The sequence below is a fragment of the Ictidomys tridecemlineatus genome, chromosome 6 (genome assembly GCF_052094955.1).
Source record: "Ictidomys tridecemlineatus isolate mIctTri1 chromosome 6, mIctTri1.hap1, whole genome shotgun sequence".
NCBI lineage: Eukaryota > Metazoa > Chordata > Mammalia > Rodentia > Sciuridae > Ictidomys > Ictidomys tridecemlineatus.
This window is the reverse complement of record NC_135482.1, coordinates 34194647-34210080: the sequence shown is the minus strand read 5'-3', so window position 1 is coordinate 34210080 and position 15434 is coordinate 34194647. Positions and strand designations below refer to the sequence as shown.

General features: G+C 34.5%; 1 protein-coding gene across 6 annotated transcripts in view; it reads left to right on the top strand.

The window, feature by feature from the left end:
- Positions 1-15434, top strand: part of Tmtc2 (transmembrane O-mannosyltransferase targeting cadherins 2) — a 376362-nt gene that overhangs the window by 261987 nt on the left and 98941 nt on the right. For 4 of the 6 annotated variants that reach the window (XM_005324409.4, XM_078053055.1, XM_040280265.2 and 1 more), the window contains one exon: positions 1543-1664. In XM_005324409.4, the coding sequence (XP_005324466.2) occupies positions 1543-1664 (122 nt within the window). Of the gene's footprint in view, positions 1-1542; positions 1665-4718; positions 4954-8134; positions 8525-15434 lie in introns of those variants that run through there. The other 2 variants (XM_078053057.1, XM_078053058.1) reach the window with 2 other exon arrangements.

Sequence of the window (15434 nt, the reverse complement as noted above, 5' to 3'; positions counted from 1 at the left end):
TAGAAACTGAATAGCATCTACATTTGTAATGTTTATTAAGCTACAATATTTAACTTAAATATACTAGTCACATTAACTTTTTTCTATAGGTTGAATATCCTTCCATACTCTATTAAGAGGGAAAGAGGATTGACAATAACCAATCAGCTGGTACCTTTTGGTTTTATTTCCATATTTTTCTCCTGCTTGGTTGTTATTGAAATGCTAATAAGTTTTGTAGCTAAAATTTGTATAACTTGAACGTAATAACCAATGACTGCAAGTCCCCAGAGTAGCTTTGCACAGGATTAAAGCTGAGCATGCTTAATTGTCATGCATTCACTAGATTTTCCAAATGAAATTGGTAAATGTTATTTACATATTGATATAATAATTATTTATGAGTCTATAATTATTGTAATATTATAACTTTTGTAAATTGACATTATTTACATATGCAAATTATTCTGAAAAAAGTTGAAACCTAACACCATTGTTTAATTCCAAAACATTTTCAACCTTTCTTAACATGGTCGTATTACCTTGGAGGGTAGGATGCCACAACTCCTTCCTGTAGTCCCTATGTAGGGTTCTCCACTTAGTATCTATTTAGTAAATACTTGAACTTCCAAAAGCATGAACGAATGAATGAATGTGAACAAAAAAGAATAAATGTACAGAAGGAAGAACCAACTTGTGTCTGAAAAAACAAATAGTGACAAAGGACCTGTGCTTAAGAATCAGACACTAGTATGGCAGTATGTATAAACATGGCAGTATAACCAGTGTGATCCTGCAATCTGTACACATGGGAATAATAAGAATTCATACCCCATTTGAAACAATATATGATATATGATATGTCAACAGCAATGTAATGTTTTGAGCAACTAATAAATTTCTGATGTTTTTTTAAAAAAAAGAATTGTGATTCATTCCGCTGTCATGTATTTAAAAAATAAAACCAATAAAAAAATGAAAGTAAACCCCCCCCCAAAAAAAAGAAAGTAAAAGAATCAGATGTCACTAGGTTAAAAATCAAAGCTGTACTACTTAACCAAATTTTTAGCAATAGCTATTTCACTTCATATTCCAATCACAAAGTTTTTCATTTATTAAATGAAAGTCACAACGACTTATTTGGAAATCAAATGAGAAAATGAATGAAAGTACTTGCCGTAGTATCTGAAATCCCATGGAATGTAAACACGATAATGATGATGGTGGTGGTGGTGATGATATTGCAAATGCTGTTGAAAAGCCTGGTGTCCAGTTTTTTTTTTTATTTATAACTTTCATTATAAATTTAAATTTATTTTAACTGATACATAAACAACCTTAAGATTATACATATTTATGTGCTACCACGTGTGCTGCATCATATAATGTTGAAATCAGATTAAACATATCTCACTCCACGAACATTTATTATTTATTTATTTTTAAAAGATTCAATTTCCTTTTTTCTCATTTATTTTTGAGATGTTATCTGTAGTCATCCTGCTGTTCAGTAGCTCACTAGAACCTGCAACCTCAGTTTGATCTTCAGAATTCTTTTTCCAGGTGAAGCATACATGCGATTAAGCAAGCTCCCAGAAGCAGAGCATTGGTATATGGAATCACTGAAATCTAAGACTGACCACATCCCTGCCCATCTCACCTACGGGAAACTGCTAGCTCTAACAGTGAGTAACTACCTTCCTCACTCTTGGTTTTCTCCATGTGTATCTGGATAGATGCCTTTTGAGGTAGTGGTTCTGAACCTATTAACTCAGGTGAGGACTTAATAACAGTGATATTATTAGAACCCTGCACAGAAATTATAGAATATTTATTATCCAGTATTTGGCCTAGATCTGACATGTGATTTAATAGAAAAAAACTAAATGGAGAACTCCATATATGTGATTACATAATGACTGTGTCCTAACTGCAATATATGCATAAATATTACGTTCTACAAACCAACCTTAGCCCTAAATGTGTTGTAATTAGAGCTAAATCTGATTCTTTCAAATGACCATCATCATATAAAACTTCATAAGTGTTGGAATTCCATCTAATAAAATCTTCTATAAGACAAGTGGAGGATACCAGTTGGCCACCACTGTGACAAACACTCTCTAAGGGCACAGTTTTGTGAAACTGGTGTTAGATGAAGCATAAGAAATTGCTGATATTCTACCATTGTGAGATACAAAACTGGTAATTTTATGTATTTAAAAGTAATTTTAATGTCTTTATTTTACACAATAGGGAACGGTTAAAAAAAATTAAGCTTTCTAAACTCACACAGCTAAGTAGTAGAATTAGAGTTTATTCCTAATATCTGTATTCACCTGATCTCTCCAGTGTTAATAAAAATAAATGCATATTAGATACACAGAGAGCAAATGGTCAGGAAGTTGAATCCAAAGTGAATTCAAATATAGGAACTAAAACAAATTATTCGGTGAAGCTAACTTGAAGAAACCTTTTAGAGATGGTGTCATAGCATATCATTAAGCAGGATGCTCTGAAAAAATACAAATACCAAAAATGAAAGTGCTTTTAGAAATAAAAATATGATGACATAAACAGAAAAAAATAGGAAATAAAAAGTATGAAAAAAGACATTGTAAAAGAAATCACTGTAGAAGTCCCAGAAGGAACAGAAGAAGAATAGGAGATCACAACTCAGATTTGAAAGGTACAAATTGCTGTTTCTGTTTAGAGCATCCTAATATATCCTGTTTAATCACTTACAAAAATAATTGTTGTACCTTATGAAAATCATTCCTGGTACCCATCCTGATGGGATAATGTTTCACACAATTTTATGTAAGAAAAGAATTCCTATACTTTTTGTTTTTCCTACTATCTAAGCTTTTGTTTTGGAATGAAAATGGGAATATTTTAAATTAAATTGCTAAATGGTCACCTTCAAAAATAACTATAAGTTACAGATTTCTAGATTCAACCCCCCCAAAAATGTTGGAAATGAAAAAAATTGAAGGATTAATATATATAATTCTAATTCTGAATATGCCTAGACCATGGTACTGGATATAGAAACCATGTGTCTTTTTTTTTTCAAGGCCGAATATTTTAAGTTTCCTATACCAAAAGTATAAATTTAAAGGCTGCTTTCTTCTTTTTAGAAGTTTTTTAAAAAAATACACAAGATTTAAAAGTTTTACTTTACAGAAACATATGGAAGAGAAGGAAAGACTCATGTATTACAATCCAAATTATTTTTAATTTTTCCCCCCTCTAAGAGTTTTATAGTTTCCAAATTGCTGATTAAATGAAATACAAACCCCATTATGGAATGTCTTAAACTAACAAGGCCAAAACCCCACAACCATCTTTAATAGTTTCTTTGTAAATTAAAGATTTGGCAAATTTCTGATCCCAGTGGATTTTTTTTGGGGGGAGGGGTGTCTGATTATGGGTTTTTTAGTCTGGTAATATGCCGTTAACCTAACATGACATTGACAAGGTGGGAAATGCCACACATTTGACTTCTACATGTTTTAAATGTAGTATGAAATGGAATTGGCTTCTAGTCTTAATAGAAGAAGAATAGAAATGGAATTGTTGTGCGTTTTACCCTTTAGTCAAAAGTAACCAAAAGCAAACTATGTAAAATGGACTTGTAGCTATAGTAAATTTATACTGTAGAATAGGGTTTTTATATAAGAATTATATTTTTTATTAGACAAATTAGAGAAAAATGATTATTAGTACTTTTATTATAGTCAGTGGAATGATTCACTCAATACACTTTTTTATAAGTTTTTTCTGTAAGAATTCATGTAATATTTATAGTATTTAGAAAAGTTCAAAGGGATTTGGGTTTCCCAGAATGCCTTGGAACATTCTATAGATCATATCCTTTTTTTATTCCTCTGCCAAAAATGTCCTTTTCCTTTCTCTGCCTGTTGAAATTTTATTTCCTCTGTGAAGTCTTGCCTGTCTCTCTCAAGCAGTTATATATATATTTTTCCCCTTCTCTGAAGTTCCTTTCACATTGCTCTGAGTATCATCAACATTAGCACTTCCAAATTGAATAGCACACATAAATCTGTGTCTGTCTTTTGACACTGGGCATGGGACAGGGAATAAGTCTTTACTGATCGTTTTATTTCTTTAGTATGTGGCATTTCACTGTCTTGTCTTTTTAAGTTGTTGAAGAGTTAGGTACAAGGCTTTTTAAATACTTGTTTTGCCCTAGTCTGACGCCCTCAGTTCCTTAATTTATTTGACATATTTATTTAGATTTATCACTCCATGCCAGGCATGGATGAGAGTGATGTACTGAGAGAGTAGACACAGAATCATCTTCAGAAATGCTTGAAGGGGAGGAGACATAGAAGAGATGTGCATCTCCTGAATTCCTGTGCTTGACATGTTATTCCACAGAAGCTTAACAGCCTTTAGCAAATATTATCCTTTCTATAAATGAAGAAACTGAGCTTCAAAGATTTGAGGAACATTCCCCAAAAGTTACTTAACAATTAAAAAATAGAATTAAATCCAACCTCAAGGTTTTCTGAAGGTGTCACTGATTTTCAATCTATACTAAATAATTTTAAGTGTGGAATTTTTTTTCCCCTTGGTATGCCTAATGGAACTGATTGGTGATTCTTAAAAATAAGTCACCATGTCTCCCCTACCCCTTTTTAAAACTTATTTTTAGACTTTGCCTTTAAATACTAATTTAGTTTGTGTGGTTAAACACATTTTTTTTTTATTAGGTGTGAGAGGTCATGAACATAGGACTTCGGTTTTAGGCTATCGTCACTTTCAGATCCTACATTATACTTCAAATACAAATTTTCCAGGGTCCCCTGGGCAATACTTCTACATTAAAGTCACTAGTAGCCTCCATGCTAATACAGTTGGACCCAAGTGACATCTCTTTTAATTTATTTGGAACTTTCATACCAATGTCATGTCCAATTAAAATACTAAACACAAGCCGAGTTGGAATTGCTGTGCTTAAAATCGTGATTTATTTCTTGTTTGAACTTTGTTACCTAGGGCTAATGCCATGAATTTAAAATTGGACATGCATTAAGAAAGGAAGGAATAATATTTCCATTATTATATTTCAGATAATTCTCTAGTTGTTTCTAAAGCCATGTGACTTCTCTAGCTTTGTGCACATGCTTGCTTTTTAATTTTTTTGTCTTTTTTTTTCCTGTTGAGTTTATTTAAGCCAAATATTTTGCAGCTTTTGTGAGCCAATAAAATTAATATTGATTTAAATTGTAATAAAAACTACTTGGCTGTTAGCTTATTTTCCAGATTTAGGTTAGTAGGAGAGAAGGAAGGATATTGGAGACTCCGACAGTGATTCTTGATACAGAAAACCTTTATTTTGGCTACTGCATGGGAACAGTGAGCCAGACTTCTGTGTCTAGCCAAAGTTAATTGGGCTACATAAAACTCCAGTTGTGAAAGTACTTGAGGTTCCACAGAAAAACCCCATGCCGTAGGCTAAAATGGTGTCAGTCTATCTGAAAGTACAGAGCTGTCTGTTCCTATTGGTCTTTTAGAATTATTATTACTATTTAGAGTTGAGTTGTTGTTGTTTCTAATTTGGTTTTGTTCAAAGCTACGTTTTTTCAGTTTTGCCTGTTGACCAACATTGAGGTTGCTTTACGTTTTTTATTGTAATCTCTGCACAGCCATGTTTAGATTGGAGAGAGAGGAGAAGAAAAGGTAATTTTCCCTATAGTTCTTATTCACTGATTGTTATGCATACAGCCAAGTTGCAAAGTTAATTCTTTGAGGAGCAAAGACATAATATCACCCTTTCCATGCTACTGAAATAGATGAAATAAAGAAGGAAGTTTACTCTAGTGCAATATTCATCTAAGTTTTATGTGGAGTTGCCTTATCTGAACTTTATTACTTACTATTTTAGAAATCATATAGTTATTGCTATATTATTTTTAGTCTGACGAATAGTGAGTTTGATGGTTCATTTTTTAGGACTCCCTTCATCAATTCAAGATATTTTTTCATCTAGTATCAATCTTATAAAAACTCTAAATCATTAAGCCACTAAATTTCAGGAATCCAAATCTCTCTAAAATATCCCAGAAATGTATTCTCCCTTTTGTACGTCAGAAGTTATCATTAGAGATATTTTTTCTTTTGCCAGATAGTCTCAGAAAAAAAAATTAAATGCTCAAATTCTTTGACATTAAAACCTGCATGAAAAAAATTATGGCTATTTTGTATGTGAATAAATGTGTTGCAGTGTTCGAAAAGAAATATTTGCTTTTTATTTGTAAATGAGATTATACTGCTTTTTAAAATTGCCCACATTTTATTTTTGTTATTTTGTTGGCTTGGTTGGTTAACTTTTGTATTTGGTCTGTAGTTTTTATATGATGCAATTTAAATAGTCAGCCAGCTCAAACCCTCATGATCCCTTGAATATTCTGATATCTTATGTTTTTGGAGAGAGATAGCTGAAGAATTGACATGCCTCTTAAGTAGAATGTGAGTCGAACTTAAATAATATTAGCCTTTACAAAAACTTGCATTGGATATGTATCTGCTGTCCCCAAACTATGTCTCAGCTTTCTTATAAACAATGGCAACTCAAAGACCAATAGGGTGTTTTCTTGTCTTATTATAAGCATGGGATCACACATGGTTTTGTAGATATGTTTCTTTTTTCTAGTTCTTTATTTCTTAAAGTATCATTGATACACTGTGATACATGACTTCATGACTTCCTATCCTTAATTCTTTTAAGAATATCATATTGATTATCATGTAACAAAGCATGAAAATATTTGAATGAGCTAAACTCTGCTTTTGTACTTTTATTTTCCTAACTTGATAATTTCTATTAATCTATGAGGCTGTAGAAAAATTGAGTATCTCTCCTTGTTAAAACAGTTTCCTGGGCTGGGGTTTTGGCTCAGTGGTAGATCACTTGCCTCTCATGCATGAAGTCCTGGATTCCATCCTCAGCACCACATAAAAAATAAATAAATAAAATTAAGATATTTTTAAAAAAAGAAAACAGTTTCCTGGTTTAAGCATATGTTCACTCTTAGGGAAAGTGGTACAACCAATGTATATTTTAAAAACAAATGTCTTCTCACACATGGTTGGGCCAACTCTTTTAACAAATAGAGACTGCCTTTTTTTCCTGTAGCATCTGGATATGGGGGACATGTGCTCTGCTACATAGCATGCAATTATTTTGCAGCAAACCCATCATAAGTTGAAAATATTATTAAATGAAAAATTAACTTAATACACCTAAAATACCCAACATCCTATCTTAGCAACTCAGTATACTGTAGACTAAAAGTTGTTTTGTCTTACGATCGCAGAACAGACTGGGAACTGTCTTGCTGCCCAGTTTCAAGACAGTATCATACTGTGTGTTGTCTTAGCCCAGGAAAAGATCAAAATTCAAAATTCCAAGTATGAATGCATATTGCTTTAACACCATTGCAAAGTAGAAAAATAAGCGAAACCATTGTAAGTCAGGGACCATCTGTATGTACCTACACTCACATGTATGTATATTAAGAATGCCGCACCTGTTCCATAATATTAAAGCAGTCATTTTTGCAGATTCATAAAGAGGTTTAGGAGCAGCCCAGCCATGCACATGTTCACCATCCTGTCAGATTTTTGTCATTTCTCATTGTTTATCTTTATTACTTTAGAGGCCTTTGATCTTGTGTATCATGAAGCATGAGGCCTGCAGAGCTATAGATTACAACTTAACATTTATTAAAATTACATTTGTTCAAACACAATTAATTCTGGGCTCAGCGCCATTTGTTTTTCAAAGTCTTGAGCTTCTAGGACCATGCGAACTTGCCATTCACTCCATATATCTCTGTCATAAATCCCCATAGGTTGCTTTCCTACCTTTTAAAGAGTTAAATATCGTGCACAGTAGAGGGTGGCTCCTGGCCCTGTCTCTTCACTAGTCATCAATTACGGTACCTTCAGAGAAGAGCCATACTCCTCTGATTAGCAAGGTATCTGCAAACTAGATACCCATTTTATGGATAAGGAAGCTAAGGTTCACTCAAGGTAAATCCAGGTCTATGTCCAAAGCCTATTCTGTTCTACAGCCCCTTCTTTTTCCTTAAATGTAAGTTATGCCATTTAAATTACTCTCTAGATTCCTGGGAAAGCTGGGAATGGAACCACCATTTGACCCAGCTATTGCCCTTCTCGGACTATTCCCTGAAGATCTTAAAAGAGCATACTACAGGGATACTGCCACATCGATGTTCATAGCAGCACAATTCACAATAGCTAGACTGTGGAACCAACCCAGATGCCCTTCAATAGATGAATGGATAAAAAAAAAATGTGGCATTTATACACCATGGAGTATTACGGAGCATTAAAAAATGACAAAATCATGGAATTTGCAGGGAAATGGATGGCACTAGAGCAGATTATGCTTAGTGAAGCTAGCCATTCCCTAAAAAACAAATACCAAATGTCTTCTTTGATATAATGAGAGCAACTAAGAACAAAGTAGGGAGGAAGAGCAGGAAGAAAAGATTAACATTAAACAGAGTCATGAGATGGGAGGGAAAGGGAGAGAAAAGGGAAATTGCATGGAAATGAAGGGAGACCCTCATTGCTATACAAAATTACATATAAGAGGTTGTGAGGGGAATGGGATAACAAACAAGGAGAGAAATGAATTACAGTAGATGGGGTAGAGAGAGAAGATGGGAGGGAAGGGGAGGGGGGATAGTAGGGGATAGGAAAAGTAGCAGAATACAACAGTTACTAATAGGGCATTATGTAAAATTGTGGATATGTAACCAACGTGATTCTGCAATCTGTATTTGGGGTAAAAATTGGGAGTTCATAACCCACTTGAATCTAATGTATGAAATATGATATGTCAAGAGCTTTGTAATGTTGTGACCAACCAATAAAAAAAATAAAATAAAATAAATAAATAAATAAAAATTACTCTAGCCTTTTGTTTACTTTATTATACTGTCACACATGCATGGTTAACTTCAAAATGCCTAAACATTTGCTTTGAAAAGAAATATTCATTCAGTTTTTAGATTTTCTTCTCATATAGTTCCTGAATGGGAAGGCATTTTCCATGCATATCTTTAAATGAAAAGAATTGTAGCATAGCTATTGGTGGAAGGATTTAAGTATCTATATGTGTGAAGTAACAAAAAATACTAAGTGAAGTTGAACAGTGAGTTTTTAATTCACATGTGGTATGTGTAGATTGCCTCAGACTTTAAGGTTTGAAGGAGACATTGTAATATTGAAAACTGAAAGGAGTGGGGATAGGTTCTTGGAAGGTCAAGTGAACTTCACCCTTGCCGGAGTGAAGTTACTTTGACCTTTACTTGGTAAACATTTAACTGGTTGAAGATTGAATTGGAGCTAAAGCACCTGAGCACTCACCTGCCTAGTAATCTATTTCTTCTCACAATGGAAAGGATAATTTTTTTTTAAAGGCTTAAAATTGCAGGATTCTCATTTCTAGGACATAATTGAGGCTGTTTGTCAAAGTGACAGAATGAGATACATTCTTTAGTGTACACTGTAATTCAGTGTGCATGGTAATAATGCTACTTTAGAGAGAAGAGAGCAATAGGCAATAGGCATCACATCTAAATAGGACCCTTTGGTCAATTTGACATTAGTCATGGGGCATAAACTTTAACGTACACACCTACCATCATGTAAAGCCATGAATTATAATGTCATGTGATAGGGAAATAGGTAGTACAGATATAATTGATCAGTCTGAGACATTTTTTGTCTCTGAAAAATAAAACTTGAAGATATTATCTACCATGCATTTTGTTCTACTTGTTATTTTGAGGGATGAAAGTGCAATAGCTAGAAGACTTTCTGACTGCATCTGAAATTTACTTACGTTAAGCAGAAAATTACTTTATCAGGAGCCTGGTTTTATGTTGTGAGATTTCTTTGCATACTTCAAAGAGATTAACTCTGCAGATATGTAAGATTAAGTTGATACCTGTTGCTTTGACTCAAGATGCTTGTCCATAGGGATTGGTTTTCCTCTTTTCCATTTAGGATTCACATTCCCACATTCACCAAAAGTGGTAAATACCTTCTCCACTCCATTTCCACTTATGTGGAAGAGGGATCTTCATCTAGTCCTCCTTACCACTTTATTTTCTTTTTATGTATATGAAGAGTGGCTCTGAGTTTGAAAAGTGCTATGGTTTGGATACGGTTTAAGTGTGTTTTTCTAAAAGTTCTATGTTGGAAGATTGGTACCCAGTATCAATCTTAGATTGCTATCTAGTCAGAACACTAGTAGCTTTAAAATGTGGGGGCTAGTGGGATGTAATTAGGTTATTGGAGGGTACTGCCCTCAGAGAGTGAATGTAATTCTCGTGGTACCCTGGCTAGTTCCTGTGTAAGGGTTGTTAAAAAAACAGCAAGACTGATCACCGCCTGCCCTCTGGCTTCTTGTCTTGCCATGTGATGTCTTGCTCTTGTGTCATAATACTGCCAAGGGTGCCTTCTCTGGAACTTATTACATACTGATTGGCCTTTCAGCCTCCACCATTGTGAGCTAAATAAACCTCCTTTCTTTTTAAAGTATCCTGCCCCAGGTATTGTATTACAGTGACAGGAAACTATATATTTGTTCTGAGTTTAAATATAACACTGATTCAATAAGGAATGTAACATGTTGTAATAGTCAGTTTTGCACTAGTGAAACATCTAACTCGGGGTACCTATGAAGTAAAGAGAAATTTATTTTGGCTCATGGATCTGAACGTTCAGTTCTAAGATTGGGCACCAGTTCTTTTGGATTAGGCCTTGGTAAGAGTGGCATAACATGACAGGATTGTGTTTCAGAGCAAGAGGATACATCTTCAAGAGGAAGTAGAGATAGAGATTGAGAGACTAGGTTCCCTCCATCCCCTTTGAGGGAGTATCCCTAGTGACCTAAGGCCTTCTCTCTAGGCCCCACCACTTAGAGGTACATAGCATCTCCCAATACTGCCACTGTGGGGGCCAAACCTTTACATAGTGATCTTTGGGGGACATTCAATATTCAAACTATAACATGTCAAAGATTGTGTTATTGTTATTGTTTGAAAAGGTCTGGGGTATAGCTTGATGGTAGAATTCTTGGCTAGCATGTATGACATACTGGTTCAATTCTAGCACCACACTGCACCCCCCCAAAAAAAATAGAATAAAGAATAAAATGAGGAATTAAGAAATCAAGAATACTAAAAAGATTTTATGTCTTCTATTATTGCATTGGTAGTTTCAATTAAAGCATTATTCACCAAATGTACAAAATACATTCCTAACATATAGTCAACAGAACATTGAGATTTAGGTGTTTAGATATTCTGTGTGTGTGTGTGTGTGTGTGTGTGTGTGTGTGTGTGGTGTTGTGTTGTAGATACCCTCACAGATGCAAGGCAAGTGTTCAACCACTGAACTCATTCCCAGCCCTCGATGTTTCTTTAGAACAATCAGGCCAGATGAGGTGGCACATGTCTGTAACCCCAACTACAGGGAAGGCTGAGGCAGGATTGCAAGTTTGAGGACACCTTGGACAGTTTAGCCAGACCCTGTCTCAAAATGTAATAAAAGGGTTGAGGAGTGTTGCTCAGTAGTAGAGTGCTTGCCAAGCCTCTCTGAAACCCTGGGTTCACTCCTGAGTATTGGGTTGGGGGGAGGAAATCAGTAGTCAAATTAGTATGGGAAGAGCTGCATATTGTATTCTCTTCTTAAAATATGTATGCATATTATCCATTAAATCTCTGAAAGCCTTTTTGCATTGAAGGCTCCATTTAGTATATTTATTATAGAACAATTTTTTTTTCAAGTTGAACTTCTTACCATCCTGAGAGAAATAACTTCTGCTAAATGCACTTCAGGGAATTTTACAATATATCAAACTGAAAGGTGGCAGGGCATAGACAGTACAAAAATTCTACAAATACATATCAGTGAAATACACTTATTTTTTACCTGGTTAGCTGGTAGGCAATGAAGTTAGAGAAAAAACACCTGAGCTGTTGCTTAAGTAGTAGTATATTTCTCATAAGTAATCAGTATTAAATATCTAAAAATTTAGTAAGAATGAGTGTGTTTCTTTGCTTTCCTCTCTGATGTGTAGACAGGATAAGAGGAGAGTTCTAGAAAATCAGAAATACCATCAAGGTCAGTATTTTGAAAGAAAAAGCTCTTTGTCTCAGGACAAGACCTACCTAAAAATAGAAATATATATGAATGAGTCCAAAAATGAGTTCAACAAACAGTTGATAATTTTATAATGTGTTCGTGGATGTATGTAGCATCTTCAGAATACTGGTAGAACTCACTAATCTTAAACTATACATTTTAAAGAGAGAATTTATTAATGTTCAATCAGAGGCAAATATATTTTAATTCTTTTAGTTCTTGAAATAACATTTGTTGATTGCAGTATACCCAGGATATGTTTTTTTTATATCATACAATGAATAATACATGAAAGGAAACAGTTATAACTTTGTTTAAAGTTTTTAACATGTCCTTATTCTCCACATATAGCGTTCGATTCATTAATTTTTTAGATTTTATTTTACAAATTACTTTTTTTGAAAATCTTATCAAACATGAAAAAGAGTATTATAAAGGACACCTATGTTTCTTGAACAGATAAGAAAATTTCTGTGGTATTTATGTCAGATTTTTAATACAATTAATCTTAAGTTTTTGAAGGACATTTTAGGTTATAGAGCTGCCGTGAAGTTGTGGAGCATGTTCCTGTTTGTCCCACACCCAGTGTCTCCCATATATATCAATAGATTTTTGGATGTAAACTTTTTAATGTGCTGTTGCATTTGGTTTGCTAATATTTTGTTGACAGTTTTACACTTGTATTCATCGGGAGTTCAGGTTTGTAGTTTTCTTCTTTGTAGAAAGTAGTGACTATGTCCAAGGTTGACATCAGGGTAGTGCTGCTATCATAGATAATGCAGGGTAGTACACATATAAAAATTAATTTGGAAGCATAGCTTCCTCCTCAAATTTTTGGAAGACTATGGGAAGTATTGGTGTTAATTCCTAATTATTTGATGGAATTTATCAGCGGATCCATCTTGTCCTAAAACTTTTTTTTGTCATGGGTGGTAGTTAGATCCATGATTCATTACCCTTTATCATCATTGGTCTGTTCAGATTTTTATTTTTTATTTTTAATGGTTCAATCTTGCTAAGTTCTATGTATTTATCTATCTACTCTAGATTATCTGTTAGTGTATAATTGTTCAAGATTCCTTTTATTTCTGTGGCTTCTGTTGTAATATCTTTTCTCTCATTTAAACTTTTTGTTATTTGAATCTTTTTTTCTGAATTTTGCTAAAAGTTTCTCAATTTTATCTTTTCCCAAAAACCAAACTTTAGTTCTATTTTTTATTCTATTCTCTATTTTCTGTTTTTTCTTTTTTGAGACAGTTTAGCTGAGTTGTCAAGCCTGACATCCAACTTCTAAGCACAAGTGATCCTCCAGCCTCAGCCTCCCAAGTAGCTGGGACTACAGGCATGCACCACACCCCGCCCCTCTGGTTTCAGCGAAGTATTTCATAGGATTCCATTTTATTTCCTCTCTTAGAGGAACATGAATAATTCTGTTTAATTTTTTATAGTGTTTTCCCTGGAATTTGGAGTAGGCATTTTAAATGAATTTAAGTACACCTTTAAGTAACGCTAAACTGCTTCATATTAGCATGGTTACCTCATAACAGAGTATTGCACGTTTTCATTTTACTCATACATACACTATAATCACCCAATAAATTAGTACTATTATTTAAAAAAAATAGTTTTCTTTCAGATCAGTGAAGAAAATATATTTTACTGTACCTTCATTTTTTCTTTCCATAACACTGTTTTTTTTAATAGATTCAATTTTTAACATATATCATTTTCCTTCTGCCTGAAAACATTTTTTTTTTAAACATTTCTTATAGGGAAGCCTGCTGGTAATAGATTTCCTCAGTTTTCATTTGCTTACAAAACCCATAGATCTTCACTTTTAAAGGATAATTTTGCTGGATATAAGTTTCCTAGTTTCTGGGTGTTCCTCTGACCCCAACATTTTGAATATTTCACTCTATTCTCTTTCTAAATGGTTTCTGATTAAAAGTCTATTTTAATTCTTAGCCTTGTTCCTCTGTAGGTAGGGTGATTTTTTCCAAGAGTTCCCGTTTTGGTCTTTGGCTTTCTGCTGTTTGAATGTAATATGCCTACATGCAGTGCTTTAGGAATTTATCTTGCCTAGTGCACTCTGAGATTTATGAAACTGCGGTTTGGTGTTTGTCGTTAATTTTTGCAGAGTCCTCCATCATTATTACTGCAGCTCAGCTTTCTTCCTTCCTCTTCTGATATTCCCGTTACCTATAACTGACACGTCTGGAATTTCCCCCCAGGTCTTGGATGTTCTATGCTTTTCATTCTTTTTCTCCTTGCATGTCAGTTTGGGAAGTTTCTTTTGACCTCTATTCAAGCTCAACAGTTCTTTCCTTGGCCCTGCTGGGGCTTCTGATGAGCCCATCCAGGACAATCTTGATTTCTTTTACAGAACTTTCGAGTGCTGGCATGTCCTTTTTATTCTTTCTGACATCTCCCTGCTTTCACTGCCCATCTGTTCTCTTACAGGTTGTCTATATTTCCACTAGAACCCTTAATAAACCATCGTTGTTTTAAATTTTGACTAATAATTCCAACATCTGGCTCATATTTCAGCATCTGAGTGGTTCTGATACTTGCGTTGTCTTTTTGAATTTTGAAATTTTTTGGTAGGATCAGGTCCTAGGAACCGAAAGGACATATGTTAATCTAGCTAGGAATTGGGGCATTGTTTCATGTTTTTTTTGTAACCAGAGGTGCTAGAGGCGACACATTCCTGTAGTGTCCGTATTTTTATTTCTTCAATTTGCTGTTAGACTTCTTCTAATACTTTTTCTCAGACTCCACCCTGCAGCTCCTTCAGGTGTCTACACTGTATTACACTGGAGCAGCTGTGTGTGTGTGTGTGTGTGTGTGTGTGTGTGTGTGTGTGTGTGTGTTCTACAATAATTCAGTTTAATCTCAGTCTTTGGGTGGACTTGTTTCTTTTCTGTGTCTTGTGACCCTCCAACATTCTCCCGCTTACATGGCTCCTTCCCTCTTGCCCTGTTAAGGGAGACTGAAAGGGGAGGGAGGGGGGGTGATAAATGAAGAAGAATGTCCTCCCTATAGCCATGGGCAAAGGCTCTGGTAAAGCCTTTCACCTGGCAGAGTCAGTCTTTGTTAGTGAGAAGACTCTGGGTACAACTCACAAGATGATTGTTCCCCTTTCCCTGCCATCACCAGGGAAAAATCCTTTTATGGTTCTTCACTATAGACCTACCCTCGTTCCTGGAGGTGGAGGACACCCTAGCACTGGGGTCTTGGGG